The sequence below is a fragment of the Bos javanicus genome, chromosome 14, assembly GCF_032452875.1.
Source record: "Bos javanicus breed banteng chromosome 14, ARS-OSU_banteng_1.0, whole genome shotgun sequence".
In the NCBI taxonomy this organism is placed as follows: domain Eukaryota; kingdom Metazoa; phylum Chordata; class Mammalia; order Artiodactyla; family Bovidae; genus Bos; species Bos javanicus.
Window position 1 is genome coordinate 32,310,772 of NC_083881.1, and position 24,178 is coordinate 32,334,949.

The following is a 24,178-nucleotide window of genomic DNA, read 5'->3' on the forward strand; positions in this document are numbered from 1 at the left end:
TTAAACTGAGTTGTGTAATTGACTAAGGACGCTGTGAAAGTGCTGCACTCAATATGCCAGCAAATTTGGAAAACTCAGCAGTGGCCACAGGACTGGAAAAGGTCAGTTTACATTCCAATCCCAAAGAAAGGCAATGCCAAAGAATGCTCAAACTACCGCACAATTGCACTCATCTCACACGCTAGTAAAGTAATGCTCAAAACTCTCCAAGCCAGGCTTCGGCAATATGTGAACGGTGAACTTTCAGATGTTCAAGCTGGTTTTAGAAAAAGCAGAGGAACCAGAGACCAAATTGCCAACATCCGCTGGATCATCGAAAAAGCAAGAGAGTTCCAGAAAAACATCTATTTCTGCTTTATTGACTATGCCAAAGCCTTTGACTGTGTAGATCACAATAAACTGTGGAAAACTGTGAAAGAGATGGGAATACCAGACCACCTGACCTGCCTCTTGAGAAACCTGTATGCAGGTCAGGAGGCAACAGTTAGAACTGGACATGGAACAACAGACTGGTTCCAGCTAGGAAAATGAGTACGTCAAGGCTGTATATTGTCACCCTGCTTATTTAACTTGTATGCAGAGTACATCATGAGAAACGCTGGGCTAGAAGAAGCACAAGCTGGAATCAAGATTGCCGGGAGAAATATCAATAACCTCAGATATGCAGATGACACCACCCTTATGGCAGAAAGTGAAGAGGAACTAAAAAGCCTCTTGATGAAAGTGAAACAGGAGAGTGAAAAAGTTGGCTTAAAGCTCAACATTCAGAAAACTAAGATCATGGTATCTGGTCCCATCACTTCATGGTAAGTAGATGGGGAAACAGTGGAAACAGTGTGAGACTTTATTTTTGGGGCTCCAAAATCACTGCAGATGGTGACTGCAGCCCATGAAATTAAAAGACGCTTACTCCTTGGAAGAAAAGTTATGACCAACCTAGATAGCATATTGAAAAGCAGAGACATTACTTTGCCAACAAAGGTCCGTCTAGTCAAGGCTATGGTTTTTCCTGTGGTCATGTATGGATGTGAGTGTTGGACTGTGAAGAAAGCTGAGCGCCAAAGAATTGATGCTTTTGAACTGTGGTGTTGGAGAAGACTCTTGAGAGTCCCTTGGACTGCAAGGAGATCCAACCAGTCCATTCTGAAGGAGATCAGCCCTGTCATTTCTTTGAAAGGAATGATGCTAAAGCTGAAACTCCAGTACTTTGGCCACCTCATGCGAAGAGTTGACTCACTGGAAAAGACTCTGATGCTGGGAGGGATTGGGAGCAGGAAGAGAAGGGGACGACAGAGTATGAGATGGCTGGATGGCATCACTGACTCGATGGACGTGAGTCTGAGTGAACTCCGGGAGTTGGTGATGGACAGGGAGTCCTGGCATGCTGCGATTCATGGGGTCGCAAAGAGTCGGACACGACTGAGCAACTGAACTGAAAGGAATATAGAGGAAAAAAAAAAAAATTTGTCCTTTTCTCCTCCTTGAGAATTCCAGGCCCCTATCTCTACTTTGAGAGCCTCAGACCCCTTTCTCCTCCTTGGGGATCCTGGACTTCTTATCATTCTGCCTAGGAATTAACTCTCTCACTAAGTACTTTTGCCCTTTAATGGGCTATTTTCTAGTTAATGACACTTAGGTACTAGACATAAGTAAAGGGAAAAATATTTCGTGGAGAGTACAAAAATTTGACGGGATTTTAAAATTCAGACTTTGTGTATTCTTACAGGAAGAAAATGCATAAAGAGTATTGAGGGCTGGTGAAGATACAAAATTTGAGAACAGACTTCATTTTCCAAGTGTCTGGGGCCCCATAGTTGAGTGATGAACAAAACACATTATTGAGGACAGTTATCGACCTGGAGATTACAGATAAGAACGTCAAGCCTAGTGATTGAATTATCTTTTAGGTTTTTGCAAGCATTTTGCTAGTTAATGTAAAAAAGTAGGCACAGTTTCATAAAAGCTAATGTGTGTTAGCTCACTGGTCACAGTTATATGATTAAATGAAATGAAAGTCGCTCTCAGTCGTGTCCGACTCTTTGCGATCCCATGTACAGTATAGTCCATGGAATTCTCCAGGCCAGAATACTGTTGTGGGTAACGTTTTCCTTCTTTAGGACATCTTCCCAACCCAGGGATCGAACCTAGATCTCCTGCATTGCAGGCGGATTCTTTACCAACTGAACTATCAGGGAAGCCTGATATAGGGAAGTTATATGATTACATGTAATGATTTCTTCTCACAGTCTGTCTGTGAGTTGGGTTATGAAACACTGGGCTGTATCACAGACTCCTCAAACTTAAATTTGTTTCTGAACCTCATATCTACTTTGACCCCTCCCTCATCAAGGTTGTCCCCCTTCTCGGGAAAGTATTCTCCATCCCTTCCATTTGTGAAGCCAGAGTCTAGGTATCCTCTGTGATTCATTTCTTTCCTTTTGCTTCACCTCCAGCACCTTATCAGGTTCTGTCAGTTGTACCTGAGAACCTATCCACCCCATCACCTTACACTGGGTAACCATCATTCCCTCCCTAGTACTCGGTATAGAACTTTCCAGCTGCGTCTCTCCATCTGGTACATTCTACATTAGGCAGATGCCAGAGGAATCTGTACAGGTAGATTTTGCTGTTTGCTTAAAACCACTTAATGACACTGAAGTGCAAGTAGAAGACTAGGAGATGTGTTACTGTGGCCTGCACATCCCAACATGATTTGTCCCTGCCCTCCCCTGCCCCGCCCCCCACCAAAAAAAAACCTTATTTCCCTGAGCTCCTGTTGCATTAGCCTCTTTCTGATCCCAGAACATGATGCACCTCTGCCTGGGCAGCCTTGCTTCTAAAGCCAGCATGCCTGACTTTCTAGGCACTCAAGTGTTAGGCTGGTGGCCAATCTGTGGAGAGATGGTGCCTTCTTGCCTCTGTGTGTGTGTGTGTGTGTGTGTGTGTGTGTGTGTGTGTGCGCGCGCGCACGCGCACTAAGTCGCTTCAGTCATGTCTGTCTTTTTGCGGCCCCATGGACTATAGCCTGCCAGGTTCCTCTGTCCATGGAATTTTCCAGGTCAGAATACTGGAATGGGTTGCCATGCCTCCTCCAGGGGAATCTTCCCAACCCAGAGATCAAACCTGTGTCTCTTACGTCTGCTGCCTTGGTAGGGTTTTTACCACTCACACTTCCTGGGAAGCCCTAGGTGCAATCTACCACATACAAAACTCTTTATCATCAGGAGCATTAGGTGCAGACTGACCAGAAGTGATGCTCAGCTCAGGATGTTCATTCAGAATCAATGGACCTATAAGCTGTCAGAGAGAGCTTAACACTGTATAGGAACACAGGTAAAGGAAAATATATCTGTGAACATAAATATTGAGCTTTAGCCTCTATTTTTGCTTCTAAGAATCTAGGAATTTTGTAAAAAAAAAAAATACAAAACAAAACTCAGTGTCAAAAACACTGTTTTTCTATGCTGTGTTTGTTAGCCTAACACGTGTTCCCACAGGATCAGTACAATCAAGACCTGTTTAAAATGGAAAGCAAATATGTGAACATAATTTGCAGAGCTTTGAAAAAAGTGTTTATACTGAGACCCATGACTTCTCATTTAAAAGATGTTTAAAGCACAGAGGACTCCTCGCAGAATGAGAACTCTGTCATCTCTTCCCTCTTTGGTATTCAGGGTTCATCTGTCTGCCAATGTGCCGTTTGGGTAATTGGAGTTAATCTAATGCTTTAACCTTTGAGGTGGAGGGACTGAAGAAGTGTACAATCTATCTTAGGAGACATGAAAGTGTCTTTCCAAATAGAAAAAGTGTCTTTAAAATAATTCATAGCTTCACAGAGCCCTGAGCAATCTCATACAACTTTCTCATTCTCCCAAGCTTCTAAAAACTATAAAATGCCAAAATATTATTTAGATACCACCTCGCGGTGAGACTATTTGAAGTTGCAGCCCCAGCTTCCTTCTTTTTTTTTTATTTTTAATTTTCCCCTTCCTCTTTGTAGCCGTGTGATATTCTGTATGGGCTTTCCAGGTGGTACAGCGGTCAAGAACCTGCTTACCAGTGCAGGAGACACGGCTTCAATCCCTGTGTCAGGAAGATCCCCTGGTGGAGGAAATGGCAACCCACTCCAGTATTCTTGCCTGGAAAATTCCATGGACGGAGGTGCCTGGTGGGCTATAGTCCATGGGGTCCCAAAGAGTTGGACACGACTGAGTGACTCAGCATCATTGTCTACACACTATATACTATACAGTTTATTTGCTTATTTGTTTCTTCCCAGTATAATTTAAGCTTCTGGAAGGCAGGGAGTTTTGTTTGTTTTTTAAAATGCTGTATTCACAGCCCCAAGGACAGTGCATGGTACAATAAATGTAATTAATTCATTAGTGAAATCACTTAATAAATATTTGCTTAGTGCACAGCATTGGGCTTGACATTATGGGATATAAATAAGAAGTGTAAGATCTTTTCATGATCTTGAACTAAAATAAATATGACATTGCTACAGAAAGATGGGTGTCAAGATAACGTGCAAATGTACTGTTGGTTAGAACAGCATGTCATTGGTATTTGGTAAAAGAAAAGATGATTGCTGGCTGCAGAAACCATGTCTGGGTCCTTTGTTCAGTTATGGTTTAATTTGTTTTGCAAATTTTACAGCACATCATTTGATAGTAAGGACTAATTCCATTATTGTGTCATTTTGAGTTAGTTTAAGAAGTGATTTACGGCTAAACATTCGAGTTTAGCCTGGCGGAATCAGTTATGTTGTTATTTCTTTGCTGAGTCGTGTCCAACTCTTTGAGACCCCTTAGACTGTAGCCCGCCAGGCTCCTCCATCCATGGGATTCTCCAGGCAAGAATACGGGAGTGGGTTGCCATTTCCTTCTCCAGGTGATCTTCCCAACCCAGGGATCAAACCTGAATCTCCTTCATTGCCAGGCAGATTCTTTACTGCTGAGCCACAACTCAGAGTCCAAATCTAGTTAATTGCCAATTCAGAGTCTGACAGTATGTTTTGGCTTTAAAATTCCAGTGGAAGAGCTTTTCCTTTGGGCAGATTCACAACTGTTTGATGATGTGTGGATTGTGGATGCCCTTGGGGTAGCAGCCCCTGCTGCCTCCTGTCCTCATCTTGTACGTGACTGTATTTAGCATCTTTGGGTCACAAAGGCAGGACTTCTGTTTACACGAGCACGAGAAGGGTTTGCCCATAAGACATTCTCTCGGACAAATAGAGAAAGCCTGGAGGAAACCCAAAGCAGAGGGAGAGGGGTAGATGGGTTTGTATTGTCTGAAGGTAAGTTAGTGAGGAGGTTTTGCCCATTTAGTGTTTGTTTTAATATTTGGCTAGCACTTTAAAGTTTCCCAGTATCTTCACACGGTGATGACAGCGGCTGGGGAGCGGGGTGTGCCCATGGTGAACCAGCACTGTGTTGTATGCATTTCATTCTCACAGCAACCCTGTGGGACACTCTTCTTACTATCCATGTTTCATAGATGTCAAGGAGAACTATCCTGGTTTTGCTAGGATAGCACAGCTAATCCATGGCAGAACCTAGATTTGAATACAACTTTCTTATCCAAGTAGTGTGCTGTTTCTCTTCCTCTGAGAGGAACTTGGCATGACAGGCTTTATATGCAATGGCAGTTTAGCTGCTAAGTCATATCCGACTCTTGCATCCTCATGGACTGCAGCCCCGCCAGGGTCCTCTGTCCATGGGATTTCCCAGGCAAGTATACTGGAATGGGTTGCCGTGCCCTCCTCCAGGGGATTTTCCCCACCCAGGGATTGAACTCAGGTCTCCTGCGTTGTGGGTGGATTGTTTACCAACTGAGCCACCAGGGAAGCCGTACTATATGCAATAGGATATTAATTTCAGGGGAAATCTAGAAGAAGCATTCTAGAAATATCTATAAGCCTATCATATTTAATGAGCAAGGTAGTTACTTGTAGCCCCCTGTGTGAAAATGTACACTTATCCTTTCTTTTTTAAATCCCATTGCAGCCTTCTGTCTTCGATAACATATTCTCCTAAATTAGAACGTAAGGCATCCGAGTCCATAGTCCCAACAGACAGTGACAACGAGAAGGGAGAGAGAAACAGCAAACGCGTCTGTTTTAACATGGCCGGAGATGAGCAGGAAGACTCGGGTCATGACACCATCAGCAACAGAGACTCTTACAGGTAAATGCATTCATTCCTGAAACTCTTCTCATCGACCAAGTTGAAGGTGATTCTGTGTTTTCCACAAAGGTCTTGAAAAAAATTTTTGACTGTTGCTTTTATTTATTGTGGTTCAGTTGCCAAGTCATGTCTGACTCTTCACAACCTCAGGGACTGAAGCGTGCCAAGCTTCCCTGCCCCTCATCATCTTCATTTGCCCAACTTCATACGAGATCAGGTGTGTTCAGGGTGGTATGCCTGTACACTGGAGCTTGCCCAACTCATGTCCATTGAATCAGTGATACCATTCAACCATCTCATTCTCTGTCACCCCCTTCTCTTCCTGCCCTCAGTCTTTCCCAGCATCAGGATCTTAACCAATGAGTCAGTTCTTTGCAGGTGGCCAAAGTACTGGAGCTTCCAGCTTCAGCATCAGTCCTTCCAGTGAACATTCAGGGTTGATTTCCTTTAAGAATGACTGGTTTCATCTCCTTGCCTTCCAGAGGACTTCCCATAAAATAACTGCAGCTCTTAAACAACCTCAGACAGCACAGTGAGACATCATAGTCTTTCAAATTCTTCCCTTTTATAATCTGTGTAAATTTTGAAAAACCATTTTTTCCTCCAGCTGAGTGGGTCTAATTTGGGAGATTTTTTATTCTCTTATGGATTGTGTAACATGTACGGCAAATAAGCAAATCGTGCATGTGTTAACAGTTTGGGGGGAATATCTGTTTCTGGTGGCTCAGTGGTAAAGAATCTGCCTGCCAGTCAGGAGGCACTGGTTCAATACCCAGGTTGGCAAGATCCCCTGGAGGAGGAAATGGCAACTCATTCCAATATTCTTGCCTGGAGAACCCTGTGGACAAAGGAGCCTGGCAGGCTATAATCCATGGGGTCACAGAGAGTCAGACCCCACTTAGTGACGGAGCAGCAGCAGCTGTTTCTGGTTATTGGACTATTGAGTGAATAGGGGCTCTTTTTGTCTTGTTTCTCCTCTTCCCTTGTGTTTCAAGCTAATTGGACAAATTTCACTCCCTCACTTCTGTGACCAGCTTTGTACATTTTTTCTTCCCTGCCATGCATTCTGTACAATTTTGGTAGGACTGTGGCAACAAAGTCCCAAGAACCAGGTGGTTTGAAGGACAGAACTTTATATTTATTATCCTAGAGCACTGGAGCTGGAAGTCTAAATGCAGGTGTCAGCAATGTTGTTGCTTTCTGAGAGCTGGGAAGGAAGGCTCTGTACCAGGTCTCTCTTGTTGGCTTGCAGTTGGCTGTCTTCTCCTTCTGTCTCTTCACATCCTTTTCCTTCCAAGTGTGTCTCTGTGTCCACATTTCCTCTTCTTACAAGGACACTGGTCATATTGGACTAGTATTCATGCATGCCTGCTAAGTTGCTTCAGTCGTGTCCAACTCTTTGCGACCCTCTGGAGTGTAGCCTGCCAGCCTCCTCTGTCCATGGGATTCTCCAGGCAAGAATACTGGAGTGGGTTGTCATGCCCTCCTCCAGGGAATTGCCAACCCAGGGATCAAGCCTATGTCTCTTATGTGTCCTACATTTGCAGGCAGGTTCTTTATGACTAGCACCACTGAGAAGCCCATATTGGACTAGGGTCCCCACTGATGACCTCATTTTAACTTGATTACCTCTGCAATGACCCTCCCTCCAAATAAGGTCATAGTCTGGTACACTGAGTGTTGGACTTCAGCATATGAATCTGAGGAGGGGGATACAATTCACCCATAACACCTTACCTCCAGACTCCGTTGCCATCTTCTTACCCGACGTTCACACAATGGCTCCTGCAGTGAACTTCATTAATCGAAAGTGCTTTCTCTCCTTTGGGCCCTTGTGTCTTCTGGAACCCCAGGGAAGCCCTGGTAACCTGTCGTGTGTGCTGGGCGTGCAGCTTCCGAACCTTCCATTTTATTCACATCAACTGCAGATGATTACTCTCTCACTCACTCATTTATTATGCAGTGTTTTACAATGAAAAGTTATTTAGTAATTATTATTAAATCAAAGTTGTTTCATCAGAGATATTTAGCACAAACTCATAGGTTCCATTAAAACATATTTATATATGGTTGTGTCCCTTTGCTGTCCACCTGAAACCATAACCATAAAGAAGGGTGAGCACTGAAGAATTGATGCTTTTGAAATTCGGGTGCTCTTGAGAGTCCTTTGGACTGCAGGAAGATCAAACCAGTAAATCCTAAAGGAAATCAAGCCTGACTATTGCATGGAAGGACTGATGCCAAAGCTGAAGCTCCAGTACTTTGGCCACCTGAATCGAAGAGCCAACTCATTGGAAAAGAACCTGATGCTGGGAAAGATTGAAGGCAGGAGGAGAAGAGGGCAACAGCGGGTGAGATGTTTGGATGGCATCACCGACTCAATGGGCATGAGTTTGAGCAAGCTCTAGGAGATAGTGAAGGACAGCGAAGTGTGGTGTACTGCAGTCCATGGGTTTGCAGAGTCAGACATGACTTAGCGAGTGAACAACAATACCCCAATACAAAATAAAAAGTTGAAAAAAAAAGCTTATTTTTACCAGACACATGGGAAAAACAGGATTATTTCAGGTAATTCCTACCACAGTCGTCTGTAGCAAGTTCTGGTATTAACTGCTTTTTACATCTAAGAAAGCTGAGACTCACAGGAGTTACATAATTTACCCAGGAAATCAGGTGGCCTGGCTTGCAATTTATTAACCACTCTGCAGTTCCAGTTTCTATATGAAAAGGATTTTAATGAGTATGTGAGTTAATTATTTCTAGAAATTTAATAATATAAAAAACAGATTAACCACTTTTACTGTTTCATTTACTTTTTAGCTTCTAAGGAGACCTGTATGCCCTTTAATAAGAACCTGTGGTTTCTCTCCAGTGGGAAATTACAGATCTAAAAATACTTTCTTACCTCAACTTCTAGTTATCAGATAATTAAAGTTACTCTCAAGTTCTCGCTAGAGTAAAAGAAAAGTTACAAATGTATATTTAAAGTTAAATAAGTCTTTTTTACCTATTCTGAAAGGCAAAAAGAATTTTGTCTGCTGCACTATTTCTGAAATCTGAAATCTGTCTTGTGTCCATATTCACACCTCCAGCTTTCTTTCCCTTGGCATTCATCATTATCCAGTACTTACTTGGTGAGACATCCTTGCTGGGCTCTGGAGTGGAGACAAGGCATCATCTTCCTTGAGGGGATGGGAAAGGGCTCAGAATGCAATTAATGAGTTATAATCAAAGTTTGTAGTAAGGATTCATAGGCAGAAATCATGAAACAGGATTTGTCTCTCTTAATAAATCAACTCCAGGTGTATACTATCAAATGGATCATGATAAATTTTAAGCTTGGTTTGACTCCTGTAAATTAACTATGCATTTTACTTTTTTATTCTTTTACAAAAGTATTTATTTATTTGGCTGCATTGGCTCTTACTTCCAGCATGTGGAATCTAATTCCCTGACCAGGGATCAAACCCAGGCCCCCCACATTAACAGTGCAGAGTCTTAGCCACTGGACCACACCAATAACTGTGCATTTTAAAATTAATTCATGATTAGGTTATATAAGAAGAAAATTTGAAATATGATTGAATTTGAAATGTTTTCTTTTAAACTAAGCTAAAATGTGATTTGAGCAAACTTGCCTTTCTCATCAGTTTCTAGAAAACATATTAACAAATATCACAGTGGCATACTATGTTTATCCAATAAGAAGTGACAGGGAAACTTTGCCAAACTTTGTCCTTTTGTGAAGATGACACGTGCCTCCTTACTTTCAGTGACTGCAACAGCAACAGGAATTCCGTAGCCTCCTTCACCAGCATCTGCAGCAGCCAGTGCAGCTCCTATTTTCACAGCGATGAAATGGACTCAGGTACGTTTGGTGAAGCCACGTGGACTCTTTGATGCCAGCCCTCTGGGATTAATTTGTTTCCTCCATACACATTTTTTATCTTTGAACAGCCATTCCTGGTAGCCACACAATGGCCTTTGTTTTACATGCCTGAGAAAGTCAGTTTCCCAATCTCTTTATAAACAGTGAATTTTTTGAAAGATGGAAAGAACAAACTGATTTTTATGTTAATAAATGCTGTCTTATGATGTTTCTGTGGTACTACGAAGGGTTTAAACAAATGAATTTAAAAAATAATTGAATACCATAGTGCCTCAGACAGTACTTAGAATATAGGAAGAAGGTATAAAGGGTAGATAGCATTACTATACAGGAAACAAATTTTACCAGGACATTAGACATTGCTGATTGTGTGCAGAGGAGGGACAGGCTTTGAAGACAGCAGGTGCACCTGAGCTCAGGTGGGCGATAGGGAAGGGGGCAATGAGAAAAATACTGCTTGATATAAATGTCTTATACAGTTTTTATTTTGTGTGTATGAAGAACAAAAGACTTTTCATCCAGTTGGGAAATGTCTTAAATTTGAAATATGCTGCTTATCCCAGCTATTCAACCATTAGATAAATGCACCATTTGGAAGAATCATTGACACGGGTACCACAGGGCTCTTTCTGTGAGTCCCTCTGCTTTTACTGCAGCTTCAAAGGAGCGATAATCTAACATCCTAATGTCTATCAAAAAGCTTTGGAATTCTTTTTCTGAACATGAGAACTAACATATGGAATAAGAGCTAGTGTTTAATTATTTTTTCCTTTATTTACTCGAAAATGGTTTGGAATGTTAAACATAAGAGGAATGATTTTTTTTTTTTTAATATCTAGGTGATGAACTTCCCCTAAATGTTCGCATTTCTCGTGATAAACAGGACAAGATACACAGCTGCCTTGAGCATCTTTTCAGCCAGGTACTATTGAGACAATTGTAGGAATTTTTTCCACAGACTGAACTGTCAAAAATCCATTTTCCAGACGTAAAGGAGTTTCAAATTGGAATGGAAAGAACTCATCTGTTTTTCTACCTTGTGTACTTCAGTTTCCAGAGCTTGACATGGGATTCCTTCAGCCATCTGACCCAAAAGATCGTTATGAATGTCAAGTATTTCACAGTCCTTAAAAATTATAAGGGCTTCTCAGGTGGCGCTAGTGGTAAAGAACCCACTTGCCACTGTAGGAGATGTAAGACCGGTTTGATCCCTGGGTCAGGAAGACCCCCTGGAGGAGGAAATGACAACCCACTCCAGTATTCTTGCCTGGAGAATCCCATGGACAGAGGAGCTAAAGCATTTTACAAGCAGGAGTTGTTCTATTTGTTATTTGTTTCTTTGTGGATATTCAGATATTCCCTCATGATTTCTTGTCCAATTTCATTTCCAATCTCAAGAAGCACAAGATTGTCTTGGTGCTCATGTTGGTGTTTTGCATTTTTTAAAAAATGTATAACCACAACCAAAATCCATAATGTAGAAACTTTGACCACTTTGTAAAGGATTATGAAAACTTTTAGGTGTTTTTTTTTCAATCATTCTGGACCTCTTACTTCTTTTATAAAGTAAATTTGTATTTTGTGTGAATACGTGGTGGGTGTCCCAGGTGGCACAGTGGTAAAGTATCTGCCTGCCAATAAAGGAGAGGCAATCCCTGGGTCGGGAAGATCCCCTGGAGGAGGGCACAGCAACCCACTCCAGTATTCTTGCCTGGAGAATCCCACGGACAGAGGAGCCTGGTGGCTGCAGTCCATGGTGTGGCAGAGTTGGATGCGACTGAGCACATGTATATTGCACATGGATATATGGTAGGATAGTAAGAGATGCCATTTAAAATGTTATCAGGTGAGTTTATCCCAATATTTTATTCAAAGATAGATTTTGCAGGCAGCATAGGAGCCCCAAAATAATCATTGGTTTCAGAAAAAATGCTAGGAGATTTACTGTTGGAAATGTCTGTTATGTGTTATGAGAAGTTCTGTAACTCCCCCAAATCTCTGCTGTTGTGATAGGTGGATTCCATAACCAATCTCCTGAGAGGCCAAGCAGTCGTGAGGGCCTTTGAGCAAACTAAGTACCTGACACCAGGTCGAGGATTACAAGGTGAGGTTTACAATGTACCTGTTCGAGGCAGTTCGGAAACAAAAGTGGGGGATAATCCAGTCATGAGGCAAAAACTTAGCATGAGAAAAAAAAGGTTCTAGGTGCTAGTTCTGTCGTTTATTTAATACTACTTCTATCTGATAGTCATTGAATATATATAATAAACCAAGGTAGGACCTTTTTTAGAGTTCTTTGAAAATTTAAAATGTTTAAAGCCTATAGAGGGCAGACTGGATGTATTAATTCAAGAAATGTAAGTGTTGAGTTGCTTTTGCTGAAATCAGGCTCAATGCTTGGGTACAGCCCAGTGCTGATGGAAGGGGATTTGGGAATGGGGTTGGGGTGGGGGAGGTGGCCAACAGAATGGGGTCTAGAGCTGCCATTGTCTGCCGTCCGGGTTAGGATGTTGAAATAGAGATTTTCATCTAAATTTCTTCCTTTGTTTAAACCTTTGTGAGAAGATAATAAGGATCTGACTTTGTTTTAGATTTAACAGATTTTCTCCCGTAATAAAGCTACATAAATTGCTACCATGATAATAGACTAAGACCACAGGAATGGAAGGAAGAGGCTTCTGTTGTTTATGGGCTTGTGAACCGGTAAATGGTTGAGACTTAAGAGAGCTTTTCTGTGTTTGTTTAGAGTTTCAGCAGGAAATGGAACCAAAGCTGAGTTGTCCGAAAAGGTTAAGACTTCACATCAAGCAAGATCCTTGGAATCTTCCCAGCAGCGTCCGGAATCTTGCTCAGAACATCAGAAGATTTGTTGAAGGTCAGGATAAAAAGCAAAAAAAAATCCCATGACATGAGCAACACTCATTTAAAACTCCATTAAACCCTCAAATTCAGACATGCCCTGATTACTCTTTGGAGTGTTTCATATTATGAGGAAAATAAAAGGACTGAAAAGGGTGAGAGAAAGCAGAGGAGGGAGAGAAGGAATAAGATGACAAAACCTGCGTTCCAAGGTCTAGACAACGCAGACTGTATCTCAAAGAATAGTCGTCGGAAATAAAGCAAAGGCTCCGTCTTACGAAGACGAGTAGAGAATGAGGGAGTTTCATATGTTTTATAATATGGAACTATATCAGAAAAATTTCTAAAGGATTCACAAAATGCTTGAAACTACATTTCATGGAAAGTCTAAAATATCAATTGTGAGTCTGTGAGAATCAAAATAAGGTTGAATCATTAGTTTTTCAGTTTGTCTTTCAGAGGTGTTTGTCTAAGTTGCTTGTTATTTTTAATACTAGCATGAGATGGTCTACTCAGCATCCCATAACTGGTACCACCTCTAATTAGAGATATAAAAAATTTCCAGACAATGCCAGTGAGTTTGGTTGCATATTATAGGGTCAGAGTTGTTAAGGAAAATATTCTGAGAGTTTCCAAAGTGATGATGGTGAGAAAGATGAAATGAGGAATTTGTCTAATTTTTTTTTAAATCTCTAAACCTTTATTAGATCAGATAAAAAAGTAATTATAGAAAAGTTAAGTAACACAATAAATAAATATTTTGGTATCTTACCAAGAAGGCAACTTCTTTAAAAAGATCTGTGGAATTTTACCAAAATTGATCATAAATTAGCCCATAAACACATTTAAAAATTAGAAAAGCTGAATGCTGTGTCTCCATTTACTAATAATTAGTACCTAAAGTTTAAAAGTAACTCATAAATTTGAGAAACACTCTCCTAAATAACTACTGGGTCAAAAAGAACTATTGGCATGAAATCATATACTATTTTAGAAATTATTTTACTTGAGAATACACAGCAAAATATATTAGCTATGACCAAACAGCACACAGAGAAAAACTTAAAAATCTTAAATGCTTTCCAATTTGTCCAATTTGTCTTAGGGTATAAACTTTCTGCCATAACAGAAAGACTCAAAAATACAACAGCCAAAATTAGAGACTTTTCTTTTTCCTGTCCCTGTGTGGGGTACAGGGAGAGGCGTGTGTCACAAGATCATTCAGGAACCCAGGCTGGCTCCATCAGCTTCCACGTGGCTTCCATCTCTGGACCGACATAGTCTGCTATGCCTGATGTTACACCTTAGCCAGCAGGAAAGGAAAAGAGAAAATCTAGGTTAATCGGCTTGTCCTTAATGAGGTAACCTTAAACACATCACCAGTCACCTCTCCTTAGTCCAAAGCCACACCCTGCTGCAAGAGAAGCAGAGAAATGTTGATTTTAGAAGGACAGCCATGTATGTGCTCAGGCAAAATCTAGGAGTTCTATTCCTAAAAGCAGGAACAGACTCTAAGGGACACTGGAATATCTTCCACATAGTCTTATCAGTTAAAAAAAAAATGAAAAGAACAATAAAAGAAAACCAAGAGTGGATTGTTCATAATTACTTCATTCAGCTGGATTCTTCTTAGTGCCAAAGATATTATCAATTAAAGAAATTAAAAAGATATGTCAATGAATTCCAAGGATGCTAGGGTCCCATTCCAATAAATCAAATCATAGGTTAACTAAACTGATTTATCTACTCTCTTTTCATGTTTAAGGATATTTAACTCATGTATTATTATTTATATTGTGTATACTGGTTTATCTAAATGGAATTTTGGGGTCAACTCAGCCTTACACAGAGGTCTTCTAACATTAGACAGAAGTTAACCTTTTGTTGGGCTTCCCTCATAGCTCAGTTGGTAAAGAATCTGTCTGCAATGCAGGAGACCTGGGTTCGATTCCTGAGTTGGGAAGATCCCCTAGAGAAGGAAATGGTGACCACTCTAGTACTCTTGCCTGGAGAATCCCATGGACAGAGGAGCCTGGCAGGCTGCTGTCCATGGGGTCCCAAGAGCTGGACACGACTTAGCAACTAAACCACCACCAATAACCTGTTGTTAGTAAAATAACATTCAAATTTTTGGAATTTTTTCAAAACAACATTATTGAGATATAGTTTATATACAATAAAATATGTACATTTTTAGTGTACATTTCAGTGAATTTTATAAACACATATACAGCCATATAATCACCACCACAGTCAGGATATAGAACACAGGGACCAAACCAAAAGGTCCCCTTGTGCCTCATCCAAGTCAATCACACTCCAGTTTCAGTTAAGGAAAATGTTCTGAGAGTTTCCAAAGTGATGATGGTGAGAAAGATGAAATGAGGAATTTGTCTAATTTTTGGAATCTCCAATTAGTGGTTTTCTGCCCAGTATTAGACCAGTGCTTGGCAATGTCTGGAGACATTTTCCCGTTGTCACAATCATGGGGCATCTGGTAGGTAGAGGCTAGGGATGCTGCTAAACATCTTACAAGGCACCAGCTAGTCTCTCTCATCAAAGAATTATTTGGTCTAAAATATCCTTTGGACTAAGGTGGAGAAACCTGCATAATACATATTATGCTTATATGTAAATTTATATTCCTCAGTCATTCGTATGTCATTTGAATGTGGTAAATAGTAATCAGCTGAAGTAACAGTACATCATAACCCACTTTTTAACCCACCACTGCCATTTTAAATATTTTTTTACTCTTTTGGCCACTTTGCACAGCATGTGGGATCTTATTTCCCTGAACAGGGATTGAACTCAGGCCCCTGTATTGGAAGCATGAAGCCCCAACCACTGGACCACCAGGGAAGTCCCTCACTACTATTTTTTTAGGATAAATTATTCTACATTTATCCTAAAATTAAGGGGGCTTCCCTAGTGGTAAAGAATCCACCTGTAATGCAGGAGATGTGGGTTCAATCCCTGGGTCGGGAACATCCCTGGAGAAGGACCTGGCAACCCACTCCAGTATTCTTGCCTGGAGAATCCTGTGGACAGAGGAGCCTGGCAGGTTATAGTCCATAGCGTCACAGAGAGTCGGACACCACTGAAGTGACTCAGCTTGCAGGCACACAGAGAGAGTTACACACTTTGTTGACACAAGAAAGTTCTTAAACCCTATAGGGTCTAAGCCTGTGATGTCATTCATTCGTGCCTCAGTTTCTTCATTTACTAAATGATATGAATGGTGTAAATGTTCTGTGATTACCAAGTTTTCTGCCTAGAAATACACTCAAGTATAACATCTTAGATATTCTTTAGAGATCAATAGATAAGAAATTTTTACACATATGGAAAACTCCAAATAAATCACAGCTATTCCATCATATGATGAAATCTTTTATCCTTCACAGCTGGATTTCTTGGCTATAGTTTTATTTTATAGCTACATACACATTATAACATCACATTCAATCAGAAGTCTGAATTTAAACCCCCCCAAATAACGAATAGCCAAAATGACAAATATATTTTTAAAAGCTTCAAGGAATTTAAGCATATATATTACTGTTGTGTACTCAGTCATTCCATTGTTTTCAGCTCTTTGTGACCCCTTGGACTGTAGCCCACCAGGCTCCTCTGTCTATGGGATTCTCTGGGCAAGAATACTGGAGTGGGTTGCCATTTTCCTCCTCCAGGGAATCTTTGCAACCCAGGGATCGAACTGGGTTCGATCACCTGCATTGGCAGGCAGATTCTTTACCACTGAGCCACCTGGGAAGTCCATACTTTGCTGAGTAAAAAGTAGACTTCCACTGACTAGATACCAGTATCACAACACTCCTAAAAGCTATCATTTGTGAATCTAAATGCAGTTGTTCTCATCAGTTTTGAGTTTTCCTGTATACATTATATTTGCTTTTAGAGTAAATGCAGTATCAATTACTTTTGGGGGGATAAGAGCTGTGATTGTCACCATATTAAGGAGTCTTTAAAAACAGTTAATCAGTAGTTCAGCTCAGTGAACCATCAAGGGAGAGGGCAAGCTGCCATTTCCTGGTGGTCTGTGTAGTGTCCAGTCCTGTTCTATGGGGTGGAAGCAGCTGCACTGGGATCCTTGTAATCAGCTGCTTGTTCTGTGGGTGGACTCAGAACTAACCTCACCGGTTCACCATGGATTCATCCTGTTCAATTTAAAGACATTTTCATTCTATTTCCCAAACTGTCCTTCTGTAAAGAATGATTTAATGGAAGGTCAGGTCTGGGCTGGAAATTAACTTAGTGCTACCTTGCCAGAATGTTCTGATGTGTATGTGTATGTAGCTGATGTTCGTGTAGAGGAGGAAAAAACATCTTTTTCCATTTACCCTCCTAGGTTCTCTGCCTGGAGCCTTGTAAATTAGACTGACAAAAACCAAATGAACAGGAGAAAAGCATATAACTTCATTTAATATAAGTTTCACATGGACACTGGAGCCTTTATAAGGAAATGAAGACCAGAAGAAAAGATTAAATCTGCATCTTTTCATACTAGGTTTGAAGGCTTCCCTGGTGGCTCAGCTGGTACAGAATCTGCCTGCAATGCGGGAGACTTGGGTTCGATCCCTGGGTTGGGAAGATCCCCTGGAGAAGGGAAAGGCTACCCACTCCAGTATTCTGGCCTGGAGAATTCCATGGACTGTATAGTCCATGGGGTCGCAAAGAGTCGGACACGACTGAGCGACTCTCACTTTCAGAAAGTCCTAGAAAATTGTTACAGGACCAAAGGGTATGTGCTAAGTGTAGTAAAACTGGTGGCAAGGCCTGCTCTTTTGGCATCCCTCCCTCTTTGGAGATAAAGATATCTCTTTCCTCTAGGTATAGCTCTCCTGAGCCGTCTTATGATCTGCTTCGGGGGGAAATGTGGGGGTCAGGGAGTCCTTCCTCTCCCCACTGTTTCTCAGAGTCCTTCAACTTAAAATATGAATAACTCAGTATTCCAAAGTGCCATATTTGAGGGTAGCATGTTCTGAACACCATCATGCCTTCATCTCTGATTTAAGAATATCCTAGCAAATATATACCAAATATGATACCAGAATGTAAGTCTATGGTCTTTATGTAGGAAGGACTGTTCCAGTGCCATTAATATGCATACCATTCACTCATAGCCTGTAAACTGAGGGCAGAGGAGAGCAGAGGAAATAACGGACTAGATGGGGACAGAGTCATAGGATGGTGTCACTAAGATTATGTCTGTCTCCTATCCCTCAGCTAAGTTATGGAATCATAGTATCAGCTAACTGAAGGTAATTTGTGTGGTTAGCCCACTGTGGTATTTTTTTAGAATAAAAAATATATATATATCTTTGGTCTTCATCCTCTTTCCTGGCACAGAGAGATATAAAAGCTTCGAAATTTCCCGTGCTGAGAGGGCAAAGCTGTCTTTTGTTCTGTTAATGAGGTGACTTTGGAAAGGGTTGGAGAGTTTCTGGGTTGGTGAACTTCGGCTTTTCAGGTGGCTCAGTGGTAAAGAATCCTCCTGCCACTGCAGGAGACGAGACGTAGGAGACTTGGGTTTGATTCCTGGATCCGAAATAGCCCCTAGAGAAGGAAATGGCAACCCAGTCCAGGTTTCTTGCCTGGGAAGTTCCGTGGACAGGGTTGCCTGGCGGGCTACAGTTCATGGGGTCACAAAGAGTCAGTCATGACTCAGAGACTGTTGTGTGAACTTGTGTTGGTGTCTGGAACTCTGCTCTTACCCATCCATGCCTTGCCTGTGCATCTCTTACGTCTGGCTGTTCCTGAATTATGTCCTTTTATAATAGACTGCTAATCTAGTCAGAAAATGTTTCTCTGGCTTCTGTGAGGTGTTTTAGCTAATTAACTGAACCCAAGGAGGGGATCACTGGAACCTCTAGTCTGTATCCAGTTGATCAGAAGAAGCACAGACGACAGCCTGGACTTGTAAATGGTGTCTGAAGTGGGGGTGGGGTGCAGTCCCGTGAGGGGTGAGACCTTATACCGTGATATCTGTCACTATATCCAGGTAGATGGTGTCAGAATTAAATTGAATTGTAGGGCATCCAGCTGGGGTTGGAGAATTGCTTGGTGGTGTGGGGAAGAATACCCGTCCAAATTGCGTCCACTGTCACCTTAAATTCAAATGTCTGTTAGTGACATATCGGAGAAGGCGATGGCACCCCACTCCAGTACTCTTGCCTGGAAAATCCCATGGACGGAGGAGCCTGATAGGCTGCAGTCCATGGGGTCGCCAAGAGTTGGACACGACTGAGCGACTTCACTTTCATGCATTGGAGAAGGAAATGGCAACCCACTCCAGTGTTCTTGCCTGGAGAATCTCAGGGACGGGGGAGCCTGGTGGGCTGCTGTCTCTGGGGTCACACAGCGTCGGACACGACTGAAGTGACTTAGCATAGCATAGTGACATATCATACCTTTGCTGCCTACCTACCAAAATTATACTCTTTGAAAGCTCTCATTTTTCCAGCAGTACTTTTTTCATTTTTTTTCTCTGCCTTTGTCCTAATATCCTAAAGAGCTGCTGCTTTTTTCTTTTTAACTCAAAATTCTCTTCAGTTTTTCCATTTTTTTTTTCATTTTTCAGTTAATGAGACATTTTCTGGCTAATTCCCCTTTTAATTCATCTGATTTAATTCATCTTTTCTGGTCCATATAAGTCCTTACCAGATTCATTCTCCTAAAATATCATGTTCAGTCCCCTGCCTCAGAGCCTTAGAGTGATTTTATCTTAGATCAATCTAAACTCATCAATCTGATTTGGAAGCCATTTTTCACTGGGGTTTTCCAATTGGATCCCAATTGCAATCTCTGAAAGTTGTAATAAAATCTTTTCTTTGCTAGATTGTTGAATGTTTGGCTTTTTTTTTTTTTCCTACTCTATTGCCTTGCTAGCACTTTTCCCACTCTTAGGATATGTACTTCTCCCCTGACAATTAACTTTGAATGTTTAAAATTTTGAGACTCTCAAAAAAATTCTATACCAACTTTAGCCAGATTCAAGTCACAATAATAAAAGTGCTTCATCAGTACAGAGCACTTTAAATAATTTTCCAAGCCTTTTGATATATATTCCCATGTGTTTCACTTCCCTTGTGGCTCAGATGGTAAAGAATCCGCCTGCAGTGCGGGAGACCTGGGTCCCATCACATCCCTGGGTTGGAAGGATCCCCTGGAGGAGGGCATGGCAACCCATTCCAGTATTCTTGCCTGGAGAATCCCCATGGATAGAGGAGCCTGGTGGGCTACAGTCCCTGGGGTCTCAAAGAGTTGGACACGACTGAGCGACTAAGCACAGCACCATGTGTTTTTTTATGCACAGTACTATAAACTAGTCAAGATAGATGTTATCTTAGGAATGAGCAAGATGAGACCCAAAGTAGATTAACACTTTACTAAAAATGGTAAAGTTCGTGTATAATAGATGGGACTCCTGACTCAGTACCGTATACTTTTCTGCCTCTGAAATCCATTTGTCCTTGTGTCTCTCTTGTAAAATTTAATGTCCTCTGGTATTTCCTGCATTTCTTATCTGTTAATTTTGTTGCTCTGATTATTCTGTGAATTTATTTAGAATAGGATGCCACCTTTTTTATTTTCCATATATAATAACCTTTTTTATTTTCCATAATCTTGGGCACATAAAGGAATTCCTTATGTTTAATATTTTCCTACTGCAAGCAAACTATCTACCAATTGGAAGCAAATGAGTGCACAGCTGATTGGGTACACAGCAATGAGTGTGACGTTAACACACATCATTTATCGGATATCTGTGGTTGGTCCTGTGTGGGGATGGGGTGAGAAGAAGAATATTTGGAAATATTTAGTATTTTTCAGCCCTTAAGGGCAGTATTTTGACCTCAAGATAGGCGAGGAACAATATATACATGTGTTTCTAATATGTAATACACAGTATGTAATGTGCTTAGTTGTTCAGTCATGTCCGACTTTTTGCAACCCTGTGGACTGCAGCCCACCAGGCTCTTCTGTCCGTGGAATTTTTCAGAATACTGGAGTGGGTTGCCATTTCCTCCTGCAGGGGATCTTCCTAACCCAAGGATTGAACCCATGTCTCCTGTGTCATCTGCATTAGCAGGCAGATTCTTTACTACTGAGCCATAGTTTATAATATAATATTTACTAATGCATATTTATATCAGTGATCAGTCGCTCAGTCGTGTCCAACTCTTTACAAGCCCATGGACTGCAGCACACCAGGCTTCCCTGTCCATCACCAACTCCCAGAGCTTGCTCAAATTCATGTGCATCAAGTCGGTGATGCCATCCAACCATCTCATCCTCTCTCGTCCCCTCCTCCTGCTGCCTTCAATCTTTCCCAGCATCAGGGTCTTTTCCAATGAGTCAGTTCTTCACATCAGGTGGCCAAAATACTGGAGCTTCAGCTTCAGCAACAGTCCTTCCAATGAGTATTCAGGACTGATTTCCTTTAGGATGGACAGGTTGGATCTCCTTGCAGGCCAAGGGACTCTCAAGAGTCTTCTCCAATACCTCAGTTCAAAAGCATCAATTCTTCAGCGCTCAGCTGTACTATATTATATATATTCTTTATATACTGTATGGAAAGTGGAAGTGTTGGTCACTCAGTCACGTCCGACTCTTTGTGACCCCATGGACTGTAGCATTCTAGGCTCTTCTGTCCATGGAATTCTCCATACAAGAATATTAGAGTGGATTGTCATTCCCTTCTCCAGAGGATCTTCCCAACCCAGGGATTGAACCTGGGGCCTCCTGCATTGCAAGCAGATTCTTTACCATTGAGTCACCAGAGAAGCTCGAAATATTGTATATATAATCTTTAAAAGTTTAAAAATTTTAAAAAATGCTATTTGACATTTACTGGTCAAGACCATAATAGCTGTAGGCATTTACAGAACATCATGCAAGCTAATGATGACCTACAAAGATAGCAAGATTTGAATGATGTTTCAAGGCTCATATAATTCAGATATGGAAACGATTTTAGGGTCTTGAGCAATAGGTAGAATATATGAAGGTAGATAGGCAAAAATAGCTTGTCAAATGAATGGGATTTTTATTATATTTATATAATGAGTTTGTGCTTATTTTTTACTATACAACTAAAATATGATGTTAGTTGCAGAAAAAGACTGAACAACTGACTGGTATATTTTCTTTCTCTGCAGAGGTAAAGTGTAGGATACTCCTGGCTCTTCTTGAATATTCAGGTAAGAGTTTGCATTATTTTTACTGTTTGAAATTATTACAGTCCACTACCTTAGGTGTCTTATGATATGAAGGGAGTGGCTTCACCTGTTTACAAAATAGATGGAAATATGATCCCTACCTTCTCTAAAGCCTTGCAGAGATTAAAAAAATACTTCTATAGTATTTTATGATAAAGTCATAAAACATGCTCATTTCCAATTACAACTAAATGGCTGAAATGGCTGAAAGCATATATAAATGTATATTTATACAAAATATGATTTAACAGGAGAAAGGAGCCAGGTTTTGGTAAAGTTCCTTGTACAAATAAGTTTTATTGTGAACCTGTGTCTAATTTTTGTTTATAGTAAGTATGTAGATGGTTCTGATTCAAGGAGAAACAGATTGTACTTTTGATGGGAGGAATCACAATCAGAAATTGGTTTGGAAGGGCATGGACACAGAGAGGGGAAGACTTTGTGACTACTTTACAATCTACCACACTTGGAGAATTTAAATTATAATGAATGGATGAGCCAACTTAAACAAGAGAGCCTTTTTTTTTTTTCCTTCTGATGATTGGTTTTTGCCTTGCTTTTTGATTGAGTAATAATAATAACAAAAGTATGTCATATTTTTTGAACTTTAATAATAACAGTAGAGTTGATGTACCTCATTTTTATGGATTTCACTGTGTTCTCACAGCTACTCTGTGAGAACATTATTGTTGTTTCCACAGTTTTAAAGGTGAAGAAATCTGCATTCAAGCAGAGGAATCATAACTAGTACATGTAGTCAGTCACCACATATTTTGGGGCATCCAGAAGATTAGGCATAAAGATGCCTTATTGGGTGAATTAATAAATAGTAGGTGGCAGTTTTGAAATTGAGACTTAGATCTGCCAGTTCCAGAAGTGGTTTTGTAATGTGTTGCTTTATTTATTAATATTCAGATGGGTGTTCTTACTTTGATTTAAATTTTGTCTTTTCCTATCATAATTCTCTTTTTTTTGGTTTACTTAATTTCCTGACTCTTTTTTCCTTATTACATTTGAATGTTACCAAACAGACAAATTACTCCATGTTGTTGGCCACAAAATTATGCTTTTCACTTTAAAAGGGCAGACTGTATCTGCTAAACATTATTCTTAATTGCCTTTTATTTCTGTCTTCTTCTTTCTCTAATCTCTTCTTTTTATTTTGCTTTCTTTTCCCTACAACTTCAGAGGGATTACTTGTGTGTCTAGAAACCTTCTCATTCTTTTTAGATCAGCAAGCTTAAGATGAAACTTGAGCTTTTTAAATAGCCTAGACTAAATGAAGTGTTAATGTTTTTAAACATGTTTGTAGAAGATGAATTTAAGTAGGTTCTCAAATACTGAAATGAAACAAATGGATAGGTAATAATCCGTTTGTTTTGAGTGTGTTCTCACTATATGGGAATTCTTAGTTGGCAAAAAATAATAAGCTGTCCCACACACGCGCAAACAAGACAGAATTCTTTGCTTTTCTTCTTTTACTAGAAGCTGGGAGCAGCTCTTGTGATTCCTGCTGTAGTTCTTACTGATGAAAATGATGAATGAGAATAGCTTTGCTTAAGGATGGACACTTGAATTTTGAACAGCTGCATAATTAAAAGGAGAAGACCTATATGCTTTTCAGTTCTCTTACTGGGTTTCTTTCTTTATCATGGCATTCCTTCTCTAGGCAGTAATAAACTGAGCACCCGTGTGCCAGCTACCACATTAGATGTTAGGAGAGGAAAAGAATCTTGATAATATCACATCCGATTTCACCTTGCTACGTGCTTTAAATGTTTTTATTGCATTTATCTTTTTTTTGAAATCTATTACTTTAAGAACATAGAGCCTCCACTCAGCTCCATTTTCTTTTTTAATTTATTTTAATTTCTATTGGAGTATGGTTGCTTTCTCTGATGCTGGGAAAGATGGAGGGCAGAAGGAAAAGAGGGCGTCAGAGGATGAGATGGCTGGAAGGCATCCCCGATGCAATGGACATGAACTTGGGCAAACTCCAG

The 24,178-nt window shown here is 40.6% G+C and overlaps 1 protein-coding gene across 2 annotated transcripts in view; it reads left to right on the forward strand.

The window, feature by feature from the left end:
• PREX2 (phosphatidylinositol-3,4,5-trisphosphate dependent Rac exchange factor 2) overlaps positions 1-24,178 on the forward strand; it is a 301,596-nt gene that overhangs the window by 179,646 nt on the left and 97,772 nt on the right. For both annotated transcript variants that reach the window (XM_061438929.1, XM_061438928.1), the window contains exons 26-31: positions 6,009-6,188; positions 9,962-10,056; positions 10,917-10,999; positions 12,091-12,181; positions 12,824-12,952; positions 22,119-22,160. In XM_061438929.1, coding sequence (XP_061294913.1) covers positions 6,009-6,188; positions 9,962-10,056; positions 10,917-10,999; positions 12,091-12,181; positions 12,824-12,952; positions 22,119-22,160 — 620 coding nt within the window. The remainder of the gene's footprint in view (positions 1-6,008; positions 6,189-9,961; positions 10,057-10,916; positions 11,000-12,090; positions 12,182-12,823; positions 12,953-22,118; positions 22,161-24,178) is intronic.